Source organism: Heterodontus francisci, chromosome 20 (assembly GCF_036365525.1).
Source record: "Heterodontus francisci isolate sHetFra1 chromosome 20, sHetFra1.hap1, whole genome shotgun sequence".
Lineage (NCBI taxonomy): Eukaryota > Metazoa > Chordata > Chondrichthyes > Heterodontiformes > Heterodontidae > Heterodontus > Heterodontus francisci.
In genome coordinates this window covers 78,712,638-78,736,215 of record NC_090390.1, presented here as the reverse complement: position 1 = coordinate 78,736,215, position 23,578 = coordinate 78,712,638, and the positions used below count along the sequence as shown (strand labels likewise).

Here is a 23,578-nt window from a genome sequence, read left to right as displayed (position 1 = left end):
CAGCAATGTTCTTGATTAAAACAGGCTAACAGATATTCTTATTTTATTACATTTCCCACTGAACAGACAGCACTTAGTGTGTTGAACTGTCTGACTGGAGTGAAGTAGTCCTACCCTCCTGTGACACCAGTGTTCATTGGTGATTGTTTCACTGTCCTGTTGATTCCAATATTACAAATAAAATTGCATGACCTGTAACCCAAGGGGTAAACAATATTGGAATCGAGTTTCTCTGGTCAGTGGGGAGGTACCCGATTTCCCAACCTTTTTGCCATTTCTGCCAGGTTTCCATGGAGCTCCCGCAATGGAAGATCGAGAGAATCCCCATTGGAAATTCATGATCATTGTCTACAATGACGGTTTGTGCTGCACCCGCTCCAACCACCCACACACACACACACACACGCGCTCACACACACATACACACTCACACACACACACACACACACACACACACACACACACACACACACACACACACACACACACACACACACACACACACACACACAGCCAGACTTCAGTGTTTTCACTGTCTTATTACCAACCATCCATTTTGACAGCCCAGCAATCATTTCCCATACCCTTCAAGCATCTCATTCTAGCACTCACCCTTACTCTGGTTGGGGCGGGGAGGCGGGGTGGGGGGGGGAGGTGGGGTGGCATTGCTGGGGAGCCAGGTTCTCCCTCATTGATTCTGGGTAGGTGGGAGGGGAAAATCGCTCTCGAGCTGGCCTCTTGAGAATCTTTTATCTTGAGCACCCTCCGCTTATCCATTTCTCCCAGTCTCCGAACCCCTCTTACTGTTGATCTCTTGCTATGTTTTCATCTCCTTATCCATTCCTGTCTTCTTCCAAAGTTTTCTGCCTTCAATCCTGCACTTTTCACATCAAACTATCTCCTGTTTATTTTTAACTTGTCTAACAACTGATTTGCTCAATGGTTTACATTTTTCTCACTTCCTACTCTCATTCTTTTTGGGTTCCAACACTCAACTGTGCAGTTCCTGTTCCCCCTGTTGAAAGCATTGACTGTACTGTGACTTGAGTTAGAATTTCCACATTCACATCTTCAGCATTCTTGGAACACACAGGGTCCCAGTAAACTGGTTTACTGAAACGTGAGGGAATAATCAATAGGAATATAGGAGCACAGGAATAGAAGGAGGCCATTCAGCCTTCGAGCCTGTCCCGCCATTCTAGATTGTTCTCAATGGATAGACAATCAACATGTTAACTATCACTAAACCACAAATAAACAAGCTTCACAGCAGTCTGCTGCCATCTGATGGTTTGTTTCCTTTTGACACCTACCATAAGAGAAATTCTGTCTTGTCTGGTTCTCACATTCTCATCAATGCTGTTAAACAATAGGTGACTTGAAGATTCAGCCATAGATGGAATGGTTTAGATTCCACCTGGAGTTCCCAGTTCGCAATCAAGGAGCCAACAAAGAAACTTGATCTAGTTAGTTTTGGATTACTGACAGTCACAGCAGCTATCATAGAAACTATGGACGTCTCCTGACAATATAGTGTATTGGATAGAAGCAACTCCTTTTAAAAGAGGCAGCCGATCTGAAGCCGATCTTGAACATTCCGTCTCTATCCAGGGACATACATAAAAGATGGAGTGTAGAACTTTGCTTCTTTTGTTATTTTGTGAAACTTCCATTACACCAGCAATGTAACACCACAGATTCCCACTTTCATCCAGATTAGCCAGTGATCACTTGGACCAATCAGACTGCTAGAAAATAAATTCACCCATTCACAGCTGTTTAATAGTTGCCTCTTTCCCTTTCCATTACTACCCAGCACCTATACCTCCCCAGGCGACTTCTGCTCTCCCAGGCATCCCCTTGGCCTTTGCTTCCTGTGCTCCCAAACTGACCTGAAGTGCTCCCGCTTTGCTCCTACTTCGCTGTCTCTCTAGCCCACCTCAAGTGGCCAAAATCCAGAACTGTTCCTTCCCTTCCACTAAGACCAACCAAGGTACTCGTTCCTTCCATTGAGGCCCACCACAAGTACTCCAACCACAGCTCTACTTGCCCCCTTCACCTGCTTGACCCAGCACTTAGGGATACAGTTCCCTGTCCATCCTGACCCTGACTGCAGCAGCCAGTCCCTTGTCTCCAGCAATAACTGGCATTTGTATAGTGTTTTTAATGTAGTAAAACATCCTAAGGATGTGCATGTTGTCTGTATATTGTTGAGGTACGCCGTGTAACAAACCAACAAGCCCTCAGGTTTGAACCCATCATTGTCCTCAGCTTGGTGTCATTATGAAGTACTTTCTCTCGTGGATGGGAGGTAGAGAGGAAGAGCAAATCGGAAGGTATTACCTGGGCTGCCATCACAGAATCAGTAGAACTGTTTTTTTCAGTTGAGGTAACAGTACATTGCACAGCAAGATCTGACAAGAGGAAAACTATATGAAGTGTCAGCCTTGGCTCAGTGTTAGCACTCTTGCCTCTGAGTCTGAAGGACATGGGTTTAAGCTCCACTGTGGAGACTTGAGCACATATCTAGGCTGACGCTTAAGTGCAGTAGTGAGGCCCTGTCTACTCTCTCAGCTGAATGTAAAGATCTCCTGGCATTGTTAAAAGAAATGCTCTCCTTGTCAACATTTATCCCTGAACCATCATCATTAATACAGATTATCGGTTCATTTATCTCGCTGCTGTTTGTGGGACTTTGCTGTGTACAAGCTGACTGCCCCATTTTACTCTTGCTTTGAATGCAGGGACTGCTCCTCTCCCAAAGCACCAAGAGAGAAGCAGGAAAAGAAAATAAAGGACAGGGAGAAGTGGAGGAAAGAGATAAATGGAGAAATTAATGCCATCTTGCCAATCCTGTGATCCTTAATATAACTTATCACTTTTAACTTTGATGTGATGAAGTATACCATGGGGGTTGGGCCCTGAAATCTTAGAGCTATTTGGAATTTATAGCACATAAACAGGCCATTCAGCCCAACTGGTCCCTGCTGGCGTTGATGCTCCATGTAAGCCTCCTCCCACCCTACCACATCTGACCCTATCAGTATATCCTTCTATTCCTCTCTCCCTCATATGTTTCTCCAGCTTCCCCTTAAATGCATCTATGCTATTCGCCACAATTACTCCCTGTGGTAGCGAATTCCACATTGTAACTACTCTCTGGGTAAAGAGGTTTCTCTTAGTGTTACGCTTTTCATGGTTTGGGGTAATAGCCTGATCCATTGTTTCTGCTATGGGATTTCCTTTGGATCCGATGATCCAAAGCTGATCAATAATCAATAAGGAACACCCATCTTCCCTGGAACATGAATGGCCAGGCTGTTGAGCCTGGGTGTTTTGCTGAACTGGATCTTTTGTAGCTTGGGATATTTATTTTAAAAAGAAACACATCAGTACATTTGGTTTCACATTGTCTTGAGAGGCTTAAACAAATCTCAATTCCAACTATGAATAAGATTGAGTTTAAACAATTCACCAGATTGTTATTCATGACAAATAACAAAGAATAATGTTATCTTTCTAACAGCTGCTTTCACTTAACTTCAAATATTAAAAGAGTTTTGTGTATAAATCCATGGAATCAGTTATAGGCTTACGAGCTGTAGGCAGAGCTTCAGGAGAACAAGCTCTACTCGGTCTCTGCCTCTTCCCCTCTTCTCTTTTCAAGTCATTTTCACCGTCGCTGCTTGTCTGGGCGAGGGGGAATTGCTTTAACTTTTGGTAAAAGTGGAAAGTGGGCAGTGTCCAATCGCTTACAATTTTTGCTTCCTGATGCTTAATGGGTGGCTGATCAGATATCGCCCCTTTCTACACAATCGCAAAGAGTTAAAATTCCCACCTAATAATTGAGGGGTAAAGTGGTGGAGAGGATCGGTGCCTGTAAGAGACGTGCCAGGCCTTCATTTCCAGTGGTTTCATTGGGCCTTTTAATGGTGAAAATGATCCCCACCAGGGACGATGTTGATTTTAGGGAGTCCAATTAGTGGTGCACCTTCACCACCCAGCTTCCTCCCTCTCCCGCCTCCGCCTGCACCCCCTCCTAACCCACCCTCTCCCCAGTCCACAACTGCATCCTGCGCTAAAGAGACGCTATGATTTTGAAGGCCCTGGCTTCATTTGATTTTGGCAGGCGAGCTACAAACACCAGACAGGAGCCCCGGTGCAGCTGGGTGCTCTGCAGCTTCAGGAACATTGACCGGCTGGGCCACCAGCAGAGACTTCGGGATGGGGGAGGGGTGGTTGGTGGTCGCCAACAGCTGCTCACAATGTCTTTGTGCAGGCAGGAGGAGAATTCCCACTCCTTCGAGCTCCGTGAAACAATGACCAACACTGGTGGAAGGATAAACACGGTCAGATAATCGGATGGACCCTCCCATCCCCTCCATGTCCTGATAAATACCGCAACAGTTCTGGTGACCACTTAGTGCCAGCGGTTAGCCCCACCACGTGCCTGTCAGAAAACCGCATCCCTCTCCATGAATTTAATACAACTGTAAACAATTTTTACTGCAATAAAAGTCTAATTGTGTGACTGAGTTGGAGAGAGCCGAGGAAAAGCAATTAGTGTGACAGCAAAGGAACCACAGATTTCCTACCACACTCGAGCCTGGTATTGAAGATCTTCTGTCACCTCATCCAGAAACCGCACAGCTTGTTTGCAAGAGTTGATCTCTGTTGCCACATTCACAGTATCTAACTCTTGCTGGTCTGAGCTATTTTTCACACTCTCTGGTACTGAAGACACCTTCTAATGGGTTTTAACAACAGGGGCTCCTGCCACCCTACAACACGTCATTGTTCCACTCTGGGAACAACACAATCAAATATCATCATACGCTCAGCCAATACATTTTATATATATATAATACATACACACACAAACACTCAAATCAGTCTTCCACTCACCCAGCTAAGCCCTGACCCATCCTGTCAGTGTTGCGCAGACTCTGAGTCAGGTGGTTGTGGTTTCAATCTTGGTTCAAGGACTGAGCAAGCAAATCAAAGCGGATAGTTCAGGCTAGGGAATGAATCATCACGTTACTGTTTGTGGGAGTTTCCTATGTGCATGTTGGCTGCTGTGTTTCCAACACTGCTTACACTTTAAATGTGTGAATTGGCTGTAAAGTGCTTTGGAATGTCCTGTCGTCAAGAAGGGTGCTATATAAATGCATGTCTTTTTTTTTCCCTAACACAATCCATCCAGCCCAGTCCGATCCGTTTAACTCAGACTTCCACCCACTTAGTGCAGTCCTGATCCATCCAACCCCAGACCAAGATCCAACACCACTCTGCTGCCTGACCAAGTATATCAACCTTTAAGTAAAAACAGTTTTGTTTTGAATTTACGTTTCGCCAATTTAAATTTCATATCCTACTGACCTGGCTCAGCTTGAAGTAATATCCTGGGTTTGCCTTATTTATGCCATTGAATACTTAAAAAATCTAAATGAGCTCCCCTTTAACCTTGTTCTTTTTAGACTGTAGACCATAAGCTTCTCTACTCTTGCCTCATAGAGCAACCCTTTTCCATACTAGTGATCATACTTGTTGCTCTTCTCTCTACCTCCTGCAATCTTTACATGTCCCTTTTGCAATTAAAAAGCAGACAAAATGCTCCAAGTAAGTTCAGCCCAATTCTACAGGAAAGCCTCAGTAGGTTTCAAGTGTAATGTGTTGACTATGCATCCTAACATTCATTGGCTTTTAGGATTGTTTCACCGTAGTATCTGGACATTGAAAGTAGCAGTCGTGCTCTGATGGTCGACTCAGGAGTTGCATGAACAAGGTCAGAACAGAAGATCTTTCACTCAGGTGTACCTTTTAATGATCTTGCTTTCATGTGCCACTGAGTGCTGAAGAGCTGTGGACCACCTGTATCTAGTACAGTACTGAGAGAGTGCTGCACTGTCAGAGATGCCGTCCTTCAAATGAGACATTAAACCAAGGCCACGTCTGCCCTCTCAGTAGGTTCCATGGCATTTTCACAAATAAGAGTAGGAGAGTTCTGTCTGGTGTCCTGGCCAATATTTTTCCCTCAACCAACATCATAAATTAAAAGATCATGTAGTCAATTATCACATTGCTGTTTGTGGGACCTTGCTCTGCACAATCGGCAGTCACGTTTCCTCCAACAGTGAGTGCACTTCAAAACTACTTAATTGACTGTAAAGCACTTTGGAACATCCTGAAGTCATGAAAGGTTCTATACTTACAACGATGATACCAGAATTGAGAGGTTGTAACAATCAGGAAAGAATGAACAGGCTGGGGCTGTTTTCTCATGTAAAGAAAAAAAAGGACTTGCATTTATATAGTGCCTTTCTCGACCCCTGGTGTCTCAAAGTGGTTTACAGCCAATGAAGCATTTTTTCGAAGTGCAGTCACTGTTGTAATGTAGGAAACACAGCAGCCAATTTGCACGCAGCAAGCTCCCACAAACAGCAATGAGACAATGACCAGATAATCTGTTTTTGTGACATTGATTGAGAGATAAATATTGGCCAGGACACCAGGGAGAACTCCCCTGCTCTTCTTCAATATTGTGCTCTGGGATCTTTTGCATCCACCCAAGCAAGAAGATGCATCCTCACTTTAACATCTCATCCAAAAGACAGCACCTCCTTCAATACTGCACTGGACTGTCAGCCTTGGATTTTGTACTCAAGCCCTAGAGTTAGACTTGAACCCATGCTACCAACTGAGACACACCTGACACTCAAAGCAAAGGCTGTGGGGTGACCTGAAAGAGGTCTTTAAAATTATGGAGGAGTGTGTTAGGGTAGACGTAGAGAAGATGTTTCCCCTTGTGGAGGAGTCCAAAACTAAGGGCCATAAAAATAAGATAGTCACTAATAAATCCGGAAGGGAATTCAGGGGAAACCTCTTTCCACAGAGAGTGGTGAGAATGTGTAACTCACTACCACAAGGAGTAGTTGAGGCAAATAGCAGAGATGTGTTTCAGTGAAAGCTAGATAAACACATGAGGGAGATAGCAATAGGTTATGTTGACATGTTGACATGAAGAGGGGAAGGAGGAACATTAACACTGGCTTGGATCATGAACAAGCTGCTTCAGTGCTATACATTCGATGTAATTCTATGTGATAGATGGAAGTCTTTCTTTCTACAAAAAACACTTCTATGAATCCACATAAAAGTCACTCCTGCCAAGTTGACTTACAGACTTCAATTAGGACTTATTTTTGTGAAGATAGAAGTATTTAAAAACACTTTCCCCTAATGCTTAACCACAAACTAACGGCAGAAACATGCTCAGGGAATTCTCCCGATTGACTACCTTGCCTTTGATGGAAGTTCAGCAGGAAGCCCACCCACAGGATTGATATAGGGCTTATAATTCTGGTCTCTTGCACATCCCTGATTTCCTTCGCCTCCCCCCTCCCCACACCACCATTAGACACCACTGGTCTGGCAATCCCTCAAATGTAAAATTCTCATCCTAGTGTTCAGATCACTCCCAGGGCCTCACCTGTCTCTGTAGTCCTCCTTCAGGACCACAACCCTTGGAGATCTCTGAATGCCTCCAACTCTGGCCTCTTGTACACCCTCGATTTCCATTGCTGTACCATTCGTGGCCGTGCCTTCAGTTGACTAGGCCCCAAGCTCTGAAGTCCCTCCCTAAATCTTTGCACCTCTCTCTTGTCTTTAATGGGGCTTTTGAAAACTTACCTCTTTGATCAAGCTATTGTTATTTTACCTGTCCTAGTATTTCCTTATGTGGCCCAGTGTTGAATTTTGTTTGATAACACTCCTGTGAAGCTCTTTGGGACATTTAATGATGTTAAAGGTGCTATGTAAATGCAAGTTGTTGTCATTTGTCAGTTCCTATCCCGCGCCATCCTTCCCTCCCTCCCTGGAGCCATCGATCACCAGACTGAGCAATACTCTGATGGAATATCCCTCATGGCTGGTTGCTGGTCTTGCCCTCAAGCTAGTCAGAGGGGTGTGGGTTACCGTGCTTCACATGACATTATGGTAGTAGGAGTGGGACTGGCTGCGAAGCCATCAGTTGTACCCGCATCACTTGCTTTCTCAGCATGAGCCAGCCGGCAGGAGCAGGGTGACGGGTACCTGCTGGAGGGGCCGAGCAATGAGACAAGCCCAGTCTCCTGACCTGAAGACCTGTCCAGCAACCATAAATATGCACAGTATCATTGGATTTGCAGGTTGCCAATATAACAGAAATTGCGTTGCCATCCTTGAGCTTCACTGTCACCTCCATCATAGTCACCTCAGTCATTTCAAATTATATAGCCTGCAATTGTAGTCATTAGTGCTGTCAGCAAGGCACAGGTATCAAGCTGATTCCGAATCTAGATAGAGATGGACAGCGTACAACTATGGAGGCTTAGTCATTGAGTATATTCAAGGCAGAGATCGATAGATTTCTAGATGTTAAAGATATCAAGGGATATGGGGATAGGGTGGGAAAATGGCGTTGAGGTAGATCAGCCATGATCTGCTTGAATGGTGAAGCAGGCTTGAGGGGATGAATGGCCTACTCCTGCTCCTATTTCCTATGTTCCTATGTTACGACCAGGGTGAGAAAGGTGTCTAGGGGTGTTTCTCAGCCTTCACCTGGTCTTATTGTAACAGGGTTTTGTTTTAAACACACTGTGTTTTTAGCTCCTCCTTGGTGAATCCTTGGTCACCGCTTTCCAATTATAAGGCAAAGAAATTAGCACAAACAGGCTTTCTTAGGTATAAAGAAGAAAAGTAAAATTTATGAAAGCTTAAATTTAAACTCTAATTCGGTTAACCCTACGGATACATGCCACGCCCCACGCTAGCATATATACACAATACGAACATGCAAATAGAGACAGAGAGGAGCAGAAGAAAAATAGTGGAGAGGTTCAAGGCAATCTCTGAAGAGGGGTTTTTGTTACTGTGCTTCAAGCTCGCTGCAGTCCTTGCATGTAGATCTTGCTTTTCGTTGGAGCCCAGTGTTCTTCTTCTGGAGTACTGTGTACAGTATTGGTCTCCCTATTTAAGAAAGGATGTAATTGCGTTGGAGGCAGTACAGAGAAGGTTTACTAGATTACTACCTGGAATGGGCGGGCTGTCTTATGAGGAAAGATTGGACAGGCTTGGCTTGTATCCGCTGGAATTTAGAAGAGTAAGAGGCGACTTGATTGAACATATAAGATCCTGAGGGATCTTGACAGGGTGGATGTGGAAAGGATGTTTCCCCTTGTGGGAGAATTTCGAACTAGGGGACACTGTTTAAAAATAAGGGGTCGCCCATTTAAGACAGAGATGAGGAGAAATTTTTTCTCTCAGAGCGTCGTGAGTCTTTGGAATTCTCTTCCTCAAAAGGCAGTGGAAGCAGAGTCATTGAATATTTTTAAGGCAGAGGTAGACAGATTCTTGATAAGCAAGGGGGGTGGAAAGTTATCGGGGGTAGGTGGAAATGTGGAGTAATCAGTTCAGTCATGATCTTGTTGAATGGCGGAGCAGGCTCGAGGGGTCAAGTGGCCTACTCCTGCTCCTAAATCGTATGTTAAACCTTATTCACTGTAGGTGACTTTTCTCTCGTGGGTTTCATGTGTCTTCAATGGTTTTCAGTTCCATGAGAAAGAGATGAGCAGACAGGGGAGGCTGTGGCAAGCCAGCCACGAGAGGTCTTTTCCGTCCAGGAGCAAACAGCTTTCTGTCTTCAAAAACTCTGTGGCCAGTTCAAATGCAAAAAACTCAGGCTCCCAGCAGGTTCGTCTTGTGACTGGGGGGGGGGGGTGGTGGGGTGGGCATGACCACGTCCATTTGTGTATTCGGCCATCTCAGCAGTCAACTTGGAATGCGAGCTCCTCCACCCTCAACGTCTGGTAATCAAAAGTCCATTGTGGATTGAATGTGTCAGGAAATGGTCTTTTGTCCCTTTTAAGCACTGTCTGTAAATATGCAAATGTCTTTCCAGTCAAGGGTCTGGTGTTGCTTTCTTTTAAAAAGCAAGTTCTTTCTTTCCTCCAGTAACAGTTTAAAAAGCAATGTGCATGTGGCGAAATTAATGTGCCTCATTCTTGGCAGGTGGGGGCCTGAATCAGACTAGGCATCACAGCAAAGCCAAATTCTGCTCAGTTTCATACATGCACTTTCCGGTAGAGGTCACTGGACAGCAATTAATTGCAAGAACCCTGGATGACTTTCCCTCCCCAGCCCAAGGACATATTGGTCAGTTTTAACATGTGTAAACATTAGTTGAGGACATGATCTGGCTCATTGTGATGCCTTCTGCAATAAATAGCTGTCTAGCACTATCCAGACTAGCAGAGGAAGCTGGGTGCCATGCCTAAAGACACCAATAGAATCCCACCACAGGATGAACCAGCACATTTGGATCAGGGTGGGAGGAAATCTGTGGTGGGGCCGTGTTCAAAGAAGATGATAAAACTCCCTCTGAGGGGGTTGGAGTCTCTGGACTTAGATGTAGATTACACATCAACAGCATAGCACATTAATATTCAGTTGCTCTCTCTAATTCTGTTGGCCGCATATCGTGGGAGGTTGAGGCAGAAATGACAGGCCCCAAAGCTGAAGAAAACTGTTTGATGTAAGTGTTACATGCACTTGCCCATTTGGAACACTTTTGCCACGCTTTGTTCACCCAATATTCACAATCCACCTTCTAACTGGAGCTGCACGCCTGTGGTCATAGAAGATGCATTCGTCAATCGTGCCTCTGCTGGCTCGACAACCAGAGCTTTTCCACTTCAGTCCCAATTTCCCCTACCCATTCAACAAATCCTTTTATAAATCTCCCTTTTCAAATACTCACCCAATTTATTTTTTATTCTTTCATGGATGTGGGCATCGCTGGCATTTAATGCCCATCCCTAATTGCCCTTGAGAAGGTGGAGGTGAGCCACCTTCTTGAACCTCTGCAGTCTATCTGGTAAAGGTACACCAACAGTGCTGTTAGGGAGGGAGTTCCAGGATTTTGACCCGGCGACAGTGAAGGAATGGCGAGAAAGTTCCAAGTCAGGGTGGTGTGTGGCTTGGAGGGGAACTTGCAGTTGCTGGTGTTCCCATGCATCTGCTGCCCTTGTCCTTCTAGGTGGTACAGGTTGCAGGTTTGGAAGGTGTTGTCAAAGGAAGCTTGGGGAATTGCTGCAGTGCATCTTGAAGATGGTACACGCCGCTGCCACTGCGTACCAGTGGCGGAGGGAGTGAATGTTAGTGGATGGGGTGCCGATCAAGCGGGCTGCTTTATCCTGGATGGTGTCGAGCTTCTTGAGTGTTGTTGGAGCTACACCCATCCAGGCAAGTGGAGAGTATTCCATCACACTCCTGACTTGTGCCTTGTAGATGGTGGACAGGCTTTGGGGAGTCAGGAGATGAGTTACTCGCCATAGGATTCCCACCCTCTGGCCTGCTCTGTTACAGACTGGGAAGTTCCTTGGAAATGTTCCCATTTCTGCCAGCAATCCTTTGTGGGAACTGGAAACCTCGGTTTATGTCACAATTAGCGATGAAGTAACAACACCGGAGCAGGAGACCAACCAGCAGAAATAATCTTACACTCTTTAGCCTCTCTGGATTTTTGGTCAGGTAGATCCCTCTCAGGCATTCTCTGTTCCAACAAAAAATGCTCAGTTTCTTGAGCCTTTGAAACAGGAGTGAAAAATACAGCCAATGTTTTATTCTTTAACTCTGGGATGTTGAAGCTGAACGTGGCAACCTCGACTGAAAGCCCGGACTGAGATTAGTTAGCTGACAACAGGTCAGGGGTCAAACATGAGACTTTTAAGGGCACACTGACGCACCATCTTGGTCGCATATAAACAGAATCAATGCCAAATTGAATTCATCTGCACAGCCAACAGTTGAATGCTCTCCCCCTTCAGCCTGTATCAGTACCTGATGGAGTGTGATCCAATCTGCAGACTGCAGTGTAAATACAATCTCCTGCTGTTCAGGCCCCAAAGGAAGAAGGTAAAGTGTAACAAGGAGGGGGGGGGCGAAATAATTGAAATTTGATGTCCCTCCTGGGGATAATAGTGGAAATCGTATTGATTGCTCCTAAATTCACCAAACTGTTTTGTCCCTGTAAAGAAAATAAAGTCTTACATTTCTAATTTAGTTAATTGCTAACCTTGCATGACTTCAGGACGTCCCAAAGCGTTTTATGGCCAATTAAGTACTTCTGAAGTGTAGTCATTGTTGTAATGTAGGAAACCCAGCAGCCAGCTTGTGCACAGCAAGCTCCCACAAACAGCATGATGTTGGTTGAGGGATAAATATTAGGCCGGGATACCGGGGAAAACTCTCCTCTTCTTCGGAATAGTGACCTGTGATCTCTTAACGTCCACCTGGAAGATCAGACGGGGCATTAGTTTAAAGTCTCAGTACAGCACAGGAATGTCAGCCTAGATTCTGTGCTTGAGTCTCTGGAGTGGGACTTGAACCCACAACCTTCTGACTCACTATTACCTACTGAGCCAAGGCTGACACCATAATACTATGTGTTGTGACATCATCATGGAGGTGCCATGACTTAATAATTGCCCTCATGTCAATTCAAGATCCAGAAGTGGACTCGGACGTATCAGCAGGAATCAGTTAGCAAACCTGAAGCAAATGCCGGAGCCTTTCACTCCCAGTTCACTTGGTGTGTGAATGCTCTGTTACAGCACTGGCTCATAAAGTGAGACCCTCTGTGCAAAGGGAACTGGTGAAGTGGTTAACATAAAGTTCTCAAGGTCCTTCACACCTCTTAGCAACTGATGAACTTATTATATAATAGCTTTCCCTTAGTCCTAAGTAAATAACAGTGACAGGAAATGTTCTTAAATTATCACCACATGGCCTTGTGTGCCCCATCAAAACTCAGTACTTTACACAACAGATGGGACCGATAAAAAATCCAATTCTTCCACTGCCGGTAAATAAATTGGACAAACACATACCCAGCTGTAATTCCACTGGTTGCCATTATAAGAAACAATGTCGCAGTATTCTCTTGCCCACTGACAGATTAGCTGCATCGGTGGACTAAAAACTCCGTAATCTTGCCACTGATTCAACTTCTTAACAACAATAACTTGCATTCATTTAGCACCTTAAACATAGGAAAACATTCAAAGGCACTTCACAGGAGCAATACCGGACCACATAAGGAAAGGTATCATAAGCTGCTGACTATTCACAACCTTGACTTCCTGTTTGATTCGAAGCTGAGTTACTGACCAAGTATTGTCTCCATCACAACGACTGCCTTACCTCAGCCAATCTGATGCTAAAACTTTCAGACCGTGCCTTTGTCAAATCCAGGCTTGACTCTTCCAATGTTCAGGCACAGTCAAGGTCTATTCCCTCAAAAGGAAATGGTAGAGTAAACAAAGCCAGAACTCCTTGGATGACAAAAGAGATAGAAATTAAGATAACAAAGAAAAAGTGTGCTAATGACAAATATCAGGTAGAAAATACTATTGAGAACCAGACTGAATAAAGAAGTTTCGGAGGGGAAGTGAGCAAATGCCGGAGTGAGGAAGAAGCAAATAAGAGAAGCAAAGAGAGAGTATGAAAAGAGACTGGCAGCTAACATAAAAGGGAATCCCAAAGTTTTCTATAGACATATAAATAGTAAAAAGGTGGTAAAAGGAAGAGTGCGGCTGATTCGGGACCAAAAAGGGGATTTGCACATAGAGGCAGGGGGCATAGCTGAGATATTAAATGAGTACTTTGCATCTGTCTTTACCAAGGAAGAAGATGCAACCCAGGCAATGGTGAAAGAGGAGGTATTTCAGACACTAGAATAGTTTAATAAAAACAAGAAATGCTGGAAATACTCAGCCGGTCTGGCAGCATCTGTGGAGAGCGAAGCAGAGTTAACGTTTCAGGTCAGTGACCCTTCTTCAGAACTAGCAGATATTAGAAATGTGAAAGGTTTTAAGCAAGTAAAGCAGGGGTGGGGCAAGAGATAACAAAGGAGAAGGTGTAGATAGAATAAAGTCACAGAGAATAACCGATCAGAAGGTCTTGGAGCAAAGGCAAACAGTTTTTTTCATGTTTGTGCTTGTGGCTGTTCAGTTTTCAGTCCATTAACACCCTATCTGTACTAATGCTTTGTCTTTCAAAACACCATTAACATATTGTTTGCCTTTGCTCCATGACCTTCTGGTCAGTTATTCTCTGTGACCTTGTCCTATCTACACCTTCTCCTTTGTTATCTCTTGCCCCACCCCGCTTTACTTGATTAAAACATTTCACAATTCTAATATCTGCTAGTTCTGAAGAAGGGTCACTGACCTGAAACGTTAACTGTGCTTCTCTCACTACAGATGCTGCCAGACCTGCTGAGTATTTCCAACATTTCTTGTTTTTATTTCAGATTTCCAGCATCTGCAGTATTTAGCTTTTATACTAGAATGGTTTAAAATTGTTAAGGCGGAGGTACTGGATAGGCTGTCTGTACTTAAAGGCACCAGGACCGGAAGAGATACATACAAGGATACTGAGGGAAGTGAGGTTGGAAATTGCAGAGGCACTGGCCATAAGTTTTCAGTCTTTCTTAGACTCTGGGGTGGTGCCAGAGGACTGGAGAATTGCAAACATTGCACACTTGTTTAAAAAAGGGTGCAAAGATAAGCCCAGCAACAACAGGCCAGTCAGTTTAATTTCGGTGGTGAGGAAACTTCTAGAAAGAATAATTCGGCACAAAATTAATAGTCACATGGCCAAATGCGAGTTAATTAAAGAAAGCCAGCATGGATTTCTTAAGGGAAAATCATGTTTAACTAACTTGCTGGAGTATTTTGAAGCGATAACAGAGAATAACAATAACAGAGAAGGTTGATGAGGGCAATGCTGTTGATGTGGTGTACATGGACTTCCAAAAGTTGTTTGATACAGTGCCACACAACAACCTTGTGAGCAAAGTTATAGCTTATGAAATAAAAGGGACAGTAGCAACATGGATATAAATTATCTGAGTGACAGGAAACAAAGAGTAGTGGTTAATGGATGATTTTTGGGCTGGAGGAAGGTTTGTAGTGGAGTTCCCCAGGGGTCTGTGTTGGGACCCTTGCTTTTCCTGATATATATTAATGATCTGGACAGGGCACAATTTCAAAGTTTGCGGATGATACAAAACGTGGAAGCATTGTGAACTGTGAGGAGTATAGTGTAGAACTTCAAAAGGACGTAAACAAGTTGATGGAATGGACAGACAGGTGGCAGATGAAGTTCAATACAGAGAAATGCGTAGTGATTCATTTTGGTAGGAAGAACATGGAGAGAATATAAAATAAAGTGTACAATTCTAAAGGGGGCGCAGGAGTAGAGGGACCTGGGTGTATATGTGCATAAGTCACTGAAGGTGGCAGGGCAGGTTGAGAGCGTGGTAAACAAAGCAAAAAGTATCCTGGGCTTTATTAATAGGGGCATAGAGTACAAGAGCAAGGAAGTTATGTTGAACTTGTATAAGACACTAGTTTGGCCTCAGCTGGAGTATTGTGTCCAGTTCTGGGCGCCGCACTTCAGGAAAGATGTGAGGGCATTGGAGAGAGTACAGAAAAAATTCAAGAGAATAGTTCCAGGGATGAGGAACTTCAGTTATGAAGATAGATTGGAGAAGCTGAGACTGTTTTCCTTAGAGAAAAGAAGGCTGAGAGATGATTTGATAGAGGTATTCAAAATCATGAGGGGTCTGGACAGAATAGATAGAGAGAAACTGTTTCCACTCGTGAAAGGATCGAGAACGAGAGGGCACAGATTTAAAGTAATTGTTAGAAGAAACGAAAGTGACATGAGGAAAAACATTTTCATGCAGCGAGTGGTTAAGGTCTGGAATGCGATGCCTGAGAACGTGGCGGAGGCAGGTTCAATTGAAGCATTCGAAAGGGAATTAGACAGCTATATGAAAAGGAAGAATGTGCAGGGTTTCGGGGAGAAGGCGGGGGAATGGGACTGAGGGAGTTGTTCATTTGGAGAGCCGGTGCAAACACAATGGGCCGAATGTCCTCCTTCTGTGCTGTAACAATTCTCTGACCCTGAGATGTTCTCTTGGCTGGCCTCCCATCCTCTATGCTCCATAAACCCCTATCCTGCACCATGTCCTGTTCACTCATCACCCCTTTCTTCACTGACCTACATTGGCTTCTGGTCTGCCAGTGCCTCCAAATTGAATATTTTCCATCCTCTGTTCAAATCCCTTCATGACTACACTCCTCCCTTTCTCTGTAACCACCTCGAGAATTAGAGCTTTCTCTCCCTTGAACTTTCCATTCCTCTGACTGGCCTATTGTACATCCCCATCTCCTTTCACCCCACTGTTGGCGGTTGTACCTTCAGTTACCTATCCACTACTCTCTGAGACACTTCCCCCTCCTCCTTTAAAATAATTTCCTCCTAATATTTCCTTCTTTGACTTGGTGTCATTTTTGCCTTATGCATCTCTGAATAGGAACTGTAAGAACGGAAGTCAATCATTCAGTCCCTCAAGCTTTTTCCACCATTCAGTCAGATCAAAGCTGGGCTGTTCCTCAACTCCATTTACCTGCCTTTGATCCATGTCTCTTAGTGTCCTTACCTAACAAAAATCTATCAATCTCAGCCATGAAAATTTCAATTGACCCTCCCTGCACATTAACATTAGAATGTTAATCTGCAGCTGGCTCTATTATGCCTGACTGGCGGGTTCTCAGTGCCTGAAATGGAAAGGGTTCCATTCTCAGAGGCATGATGGACACAAGACGAACAAATTGATTCTGACTTATTTTTAAAGCGCGTTGATCTTAACTTAGAATCACCATCATCATGGTTATTCCTCTTTGAATACTGTTCTCTCGCTTTACATCCTTTCATGAATGTGGTTTACTGAACATGAACACTTTACTTCACAGTCATGCTAGAGGAAAAAGGTCATCACAAGTGGCTGCTACACTATTTGCATGACAGAGAGGGGAGTAGAAGGAAAATTCCCTTCCTATTTCTCTTTCCTGATGGGAAATATGTAATCCCTGCTATCCACTTGTAATAACAACTTATATTTATAGTGATAAAAGGTCGCAAGGTGCTTTACAGGAGCATTACAAAACAAAGTATAACACTGAGCCAGAAAAGGAAATATTAGGACAGGCAACCAAAAGCTTGGTCAAAGAGGTAGGTTTTAAGGAGCGTCTTAAAGGAGGAAAGTGAGGTGGAGAGGCAGAGAGGTGGAGGGAGGGTATTCTAGAGCTTAGGGCCTAGGCAACTGAAGGTGCGGCCACCAATGGTGGAGCGATTAAAATCAGAGATACACAAGAGGCCAGAATTAGAGGACCGCAAATATCTTGGAGGGCTGTGGAGCTGGAGGAGATTACAGACATAGGGAAGGGCGAGGTCATGGATGGATTTGAAAATAGGGATGAGAATTTTAAAATAAAATGTTGCTTGACCGGGAGCCAATGTAGGTGAGTGAGCAGAGGGGCGATAGGGAAATGGGACTTGGTGCAAGTTAAGACATGGGCAGCAGAGTTTTGGATGACCTCAAGTTTACGGTGAGTAGAATGTGGGAGACCAGCCAGGAGTGCGTTGGAATAGTCAAGTCTAGAGGTAACGAAGGCATGAATGAGGGTTTCAGCAGCAGATGAGCTGAGACAGGGGCGAAGTCGGGTGATGTTACGGAGGTGGAAATAGGTTGTCTTAGTGATAGCACAGATATGAGGTAGGAAGGTCATCTCGGGGTCAAATGTGACACCAACAGACTGGCTTAATCTCAGACTGTTGCCAGGGAGAGGAATGGAGTCGGTAGCTAGGGAACGGAGTTTGGAGTGGGGACCAAAAACAATGGCTTCAATCTTATGACTGAAGGTCAAGCAGGGTGATCAGAGGATGAACTGTTGTGTCTCAGCACACATTGGAATCCCATTCCACAGCTCCCGGAAGAAGCCTGTTTAACTTGGAGATGAATCACTTGGGGTCAAAACACACATTTACATATTTAGTCATTTTTAACATGATGAAAGAAAGAAGATTCACTATTGTGTGCTATTTTGAAAAAAAAAAAGGTTTCCCAATGGTAGAATCCAATGGTGAACAATAGTTTCTCGAGAGTTGCCATGGCAACAGTATTCCATTTTCTTGATTTCTTGGCCCACCTGATTTTGGAGAAAAATCCTCTAAATCTTGGTCGGAGTTTTGTTTTTAACTCATTTTCAAGATGTGGACCTCCCTGTCTCCATTATTGGCCATCCTCAGCTGCCATGAGAAGATGGCAGTGGGCTTCGTTCTTGAACAGCTGGCTGGTTTGATATAACTCAATGGCTTTCCACATTAGTCTGGGACTGGGATCATACTGAGGACAGACTGGGTCAGGATATAAGTGAATCACTTGGGATTTTACGACAATCTGGCAGCTTCATTGTCACAGTTTTTCTATTCCCAATTTTTAAAAACTGGAGTCAAATTCTCAAACTGCCATGATGGGAACTCTGGATTATTAGTGTAGGCCTCTGGAGTAGCAGACTAGTAACATAACTACTACACCTACTGTACATAGTACAAAGTGCTGTGATCAACAGTGAATCAGAATCAATCTTGCTCGACTAATATAGCTCTACTATAAAAGTCTTCACAGAAGAAATAGCTGAGGTGCTCCCTGAACCATATGTGAAGGCTTTTGAGGTGTTATGACTACATTTGCTCTCTGTATATTTACCTATCTTCTCTTTCTCTCTTATTTATTTTCTCTCCTGGAACTGGCCTTCAATGTTTTGACTCTGCTGGCTGTCTCCCTTTTTGTTTTTAGAAGCCAGTAGCTTCGTTTCTCTGCCGTTTTCTCATACCCTGACCCAATGTATATTCCTTTGCTGCCTTGCCTGCTTTTGGAGAATTTTTTTAAATTTATTTTTCAATGGAGCATGCAGCCACACAACATTCCATTCAACAGACAGTCAAAATTCATCAAATCTACAAGCAAGGTCAGTTGAATAGCAGTTGAATAATTTGAGGCAAGATTCCTGACATAGAGTTTTGCTAAACTTGGATTAGTCATCACAGAGTCGGCCTATTGATCTGTCCCCTGTCTTCAAACCGCACTCTCAATTTGGAGCAGGTGCATGCCAGGAATCACGTAAAAGTTACCCATATGATACAAAAAGGCCCAAGATAGTGCAGGTGCTAACATCCAGTTAGTAGGTTGTGTTTATGGCCTTATTAACAAGTCTGTGACTCTGCTTTGTTAACAAGTTATGTGTAAGTTATGTTCCAATGCCCTGTTGGCAGACTACCTGCATGCCAGTACCCTAGATCACAAGATTGGTTCATATGGAAAAGGTCAATTTCATCTCATCCTTCAAAAATGCACAACTCTGTCATCTTCTCATTGCAGCATCTGGCTGCCTCTTAATTTGGTCCAATTTTCTGCGTTTAACCATTCTTCTTGCCAACCCGTTCTAGCTATTTATCATCCTTTATGGCAGCTATGTGTGTGCATTCACATAACCTTGAAGTGTTAGATGTGGCTCAGCCAGTAGCACTCTCAGCTCTGAGTCTTAACAGGTTGTGAGTTTAAATACCACTACAGAGACTTAAGCGCAGCTGGGCTAGCAGTCCAGTGCAACACTGAGGGAGTGCTGCATTGTGGAAGGTGCTGTCCTTTGGATGAGACATTAGACCTGAGGTCCTGCCACCCCTCAGGTGGATGTAAATGGTCCTATGACATTATTTCAAAGCTCAGGGGAGTTCTGTCAAGTGATGTGGCCGAATGCGTATCCCTCAACCAACATCATTAAAAAAGATTATCTGATCATTATCATATTGCTGTTTGTGGGAGCTTGCTGTGTGCAAATTGGCTGCTGTGTTTCCGGCATTACAACAGTGACTACACTTCAAAAGTACCTCATTGGCTGGAAAGCATTTTGGGGTGTCTGGTGGTTGTGAAAGGTGCTATATAAATGCAAGTTTATTTTTCTTTATGAGGCAGCCTAGCCATTTACCAGCAGATGCACTGCATCATATAGTCTTCTATTTGAGCAGGGTCCTCCTAACCATGGTCTTGCTTTGTCCTAGGTCTGTGCAGCTGAATGGTCGGCCACTAGTAATGGTAGACGATGAAACATTTCCTGAACTAAAACCAAGAACTCTGCGAGCCGGAAGAATTGTGGTGGTTCCCCCTCTTTCCATTGGATTCTACGTGGTGAAGAATGCCAACGCTCCCTCTTGCAAGTTCCGATAGCCATCCTGCCCAGCAGCCGACTACCTGCCAACTTGTCCTAAGCAATATTCAAAAAAAGCAGCTATTTCCATTCCTGCCTGAACCTCTTCTGAAATCAGGGCCTGAAAAGTCCCTGAAGTGTCAAAATGTGATGTCCCTTTCTCCCACCACCCCACTATCTTCTCTCGGATATTAAGAATTTGTCTTGCAGGTTGTTGTCTGGTTCGCGAATTGACTAACCAGCACACACACGACAGCAATTCCTTTGTTGTAATGGTCGTCAATGAATGACTTTTATAAAAAGCAGCACCATCCAAGGAACAGTCTTCATAACCACATCAGGTTTACTGGTCAGACAGCATGTTAGACTCTGGATTATACATTGACAATGCCTCAGGCACCTTCTGTACAAAAGAGTTATTTTTCTAGTCAGATAGTGTAAATCAGACCCAAATCTCCATAGCAACCTCTTCAAAACATCCAATTAGTCAGTTTTATATTGTCAGTCTGGTCTGTGTAAGTGGAATAAATGCGTTTCCACATTTGTTAACTGGCGTCTGACAGCTTTCCTGATGTCTTAATGGGTCAGTGCAGCACCTCTGTGCGTAACTGAGCCATCCATGCCAGCAGCACCCCGGGTTCAATAGATGGTCTGTGCCGAGTTAGCTGACCTCCACTCGATCGCTGGTAGGGGTTGCTACAACTGGCCTCAGTGCCAGGGATTAGGGAGGTGGGTTGGGAAATCAGCCAGAGTTCTCATGTCCATTGACCACTGCTGGAACGTGTGTGTATTAATTATGGATGACCACTGATTCAGACATGGCTGTGATCCTGTTCATGGTTAAACAACTTGCAAACACTTGCCTTCTGTGCTCACACAAGTATGGAAACTTGGCTGACCCACCAGAGAGTTGTCACCTCCCTGGGTAGACAGCACCATTAGAAAAAGTGGGGGGAAAACTGGAGGAAATGAGAAACTCCACTAAACAATGTGCTTCTCCAATTCATAAAATCCACATTGTACTGAAGGCAATTTGTGCTACTGGATTTATTATTGTTACGTTAAGCATTGGCACAAATTCTATCAATTATCCAATAGTTTTCTTTTGTCTTTTGGATATCATTGATTAGTAAAGTACAGAAAGAAGTCCAATATGCCTGTGCTAGTTCTTGGGTACCGTTAGTCCCCTGCTCCTTCCCCATACCCCAATATTTTTTTTCCCTAGGAGGTATTTAACCAATTCCCATATCCAGTATTGACTATTGAGAATGCCCCCCTCATCCTACTCCCGTATCAGTCTATCTTTGTGACTCAAATAAAAATCAGCTTCATGTATGGTAGAAGAATACCACACATTGAAACATTCCACCAATGTGGCAAAATTCCAATAAGTTGCTTGTGCATTTGTCAATCATCAGTTATTCTGCCAGTGTCAGTTCTGGGGTTAAAAAATCACCCCAATCAAGTTTGTGCCTCCTCTATTTGGAATAGATTCCATAATCCGATGTATGTGAGATATATATCACAGGAGATCGGGGGACTTGCCCCATATGGTGAATTTAAAAACTGTATATAAAAAGAATTTGTATAATGAGTGCAAGGTAACCGCAAAACGGTCTGTGACAGAGCTTCTGGGAAAGGCAAGGGGGAGATGTAAATGGCCTGAGAGATTCCCGAATGTAGACCAAAACAACAGGAAGAGCTGTATGGGCTGGATGTTCTTTGCTCATGCCTTTTTGAAGTTAATAACTTATGTGTCATTCTTCAATCCTTACCTGAACTTAAGGACCATTTCACTGAAACTCCGAGTGTTATGGACAGTTCCAAACAAAGAGTGATCAGTATGGACACTGAAGTGTCAGTTGGAAACCCCAATAGCTCCTTTGGTATGGAAACCTGATTGTCTGAAAAAGGAAATGATGGATGTAACTGATAATGCACTCGGGGGTCAGGATGAAACACTTAAAGTTGTCTCGCCCTAATTCTTAGAATCCACACTACATTCCTCAGTTACCATTCCCCATCATTCCCCAGGTATCTGCAAGTGTCTGCCCATTAGCCCCACAACTTTGCCTTGTCCTATTTTAATTCCTTTGCATTTTAACATTATGCAGTAATGACATACAGCTAATTGCTTAAAATGTCATGTTAAAATAACCTACTATGTAATTAACAGTACCAGAAACAGAAGATATTAACAACACTTAATATATTTGATGTCTTGCTTATAAAAGTATTTACTAAGATGTTCATATCTCTTTGAAAGACGAAGAAGCGTCTCAAGATTATAACTCATGTACTCGCCTTATCCAGGATTTTTTTTTTTAGCACTACGCCATATAGCATGTTCTCCAGCGAATGAATACTTTTCTGGCAAGTTTATTTTGTCTTAAATTATGCAGATCAATTTTTTAATAAAGACTAAACATTAAGCCTTTTGAGTGTTGAATTATTCTTGTAATTTGCAACCTGCTTTAGAGACGAAGTCTCACCATCAAAGACTACTCATCAGCATCAAACAAGGGGAGTGGAGAATGGGGTGGAACCAGTTTGCACGTGGATCCCGTTCCGGGTTTTGCTCCAGCCATTTTCTCTCGGATGAGCCATGGGTGGACTTTCTGCTTAACCAACAACCACTCCCCCCCCCACATCAAGGGGGTGCATCTGGTGGCTTTACCTGGTTACCTCGTGCATTATGCTCTTAAAAGTCTTCAGCAGAGCTCAAGTCAGTTAAGAACGGGTGAGGTCTCAGGAAAGGCCCTGGGCCTTACTGGTAGCAAAATAATGACTCCAGGAGAGGATCAATTATCCTTGATCTCCCAACGTAATGGTTCCTATGGGAGGCGAAGATCTTTCACTGCCTGTTTCTCTTCAGCACAGTTAGAGCTTTGACGCACCCTAATGGAGCAATAGGGTGCTGGCACACCTTCTGGCAGGTGGGATCAGGGTGGGCACCTCTAATGATGCCCTTACAGCCGGCCCACCTCATTTGCACCAATGGAATGAGCCCATTGGAATTTCAACCTTTGTATATGCATCACAACTACAGCAAAACAAATGCAAAATACTGTGGATGCTGGAAATCTGAAATTTAAAAAAACAGCCAATGCTGGAAATACTCAGCATGTGAGGCAACATCTGTGGAGAGAAACAGAGTTAATGTTTCAGGTTGATGGCTTTTCATCAGAATTCTGACCTGCTGAGTATTTCCAGCATTTTCTGTTTTTTATTTGAATATACATCCCTTGGCTGGCATCATTTTATCATGCACACAATAGGTCCAACCTGACAACTATTTCTAAGCAAAAAAAGAAACAAAGCAGTAGACATTGTCCATTGCCCGGAATGCGAAAAACTGGTTAATTATGTATTTCTACTTAAGCAAATTGCCTTGGGGGTTTTGTCCAGATATTGGAATTGTG

General features: G+C 43.8%; 1 protein-coding gene across 3 annotated transcripts in view; it reads left to right on the top strand.

Moving 5' to 3' along the window:
- The window catches only part of hpse2 (heparanase 2), a 378,650-nt gene extending 356,062 nt beyond the window's left edge, over nt 1-22,588 (top strand). For all 3 annotated transcript variants that reach the window (XM_068053087.1, XM_068053086.1, XM_068053085.1), the window contains one exon: nt 20,011-22,588. In XM_068053087.1, coding sequence (XP_067909188.1) covers nt 20,011-20,176 — 166 coding nt within the window. In that variant the 3' untranslated portion in view covers nt 20,177-22,588. The remainder of the gene's footprint in view (nt 1-20,010) is intronic.
- Nucleotides 22,589-23,578: the final 990 nt, after the last annotated feature.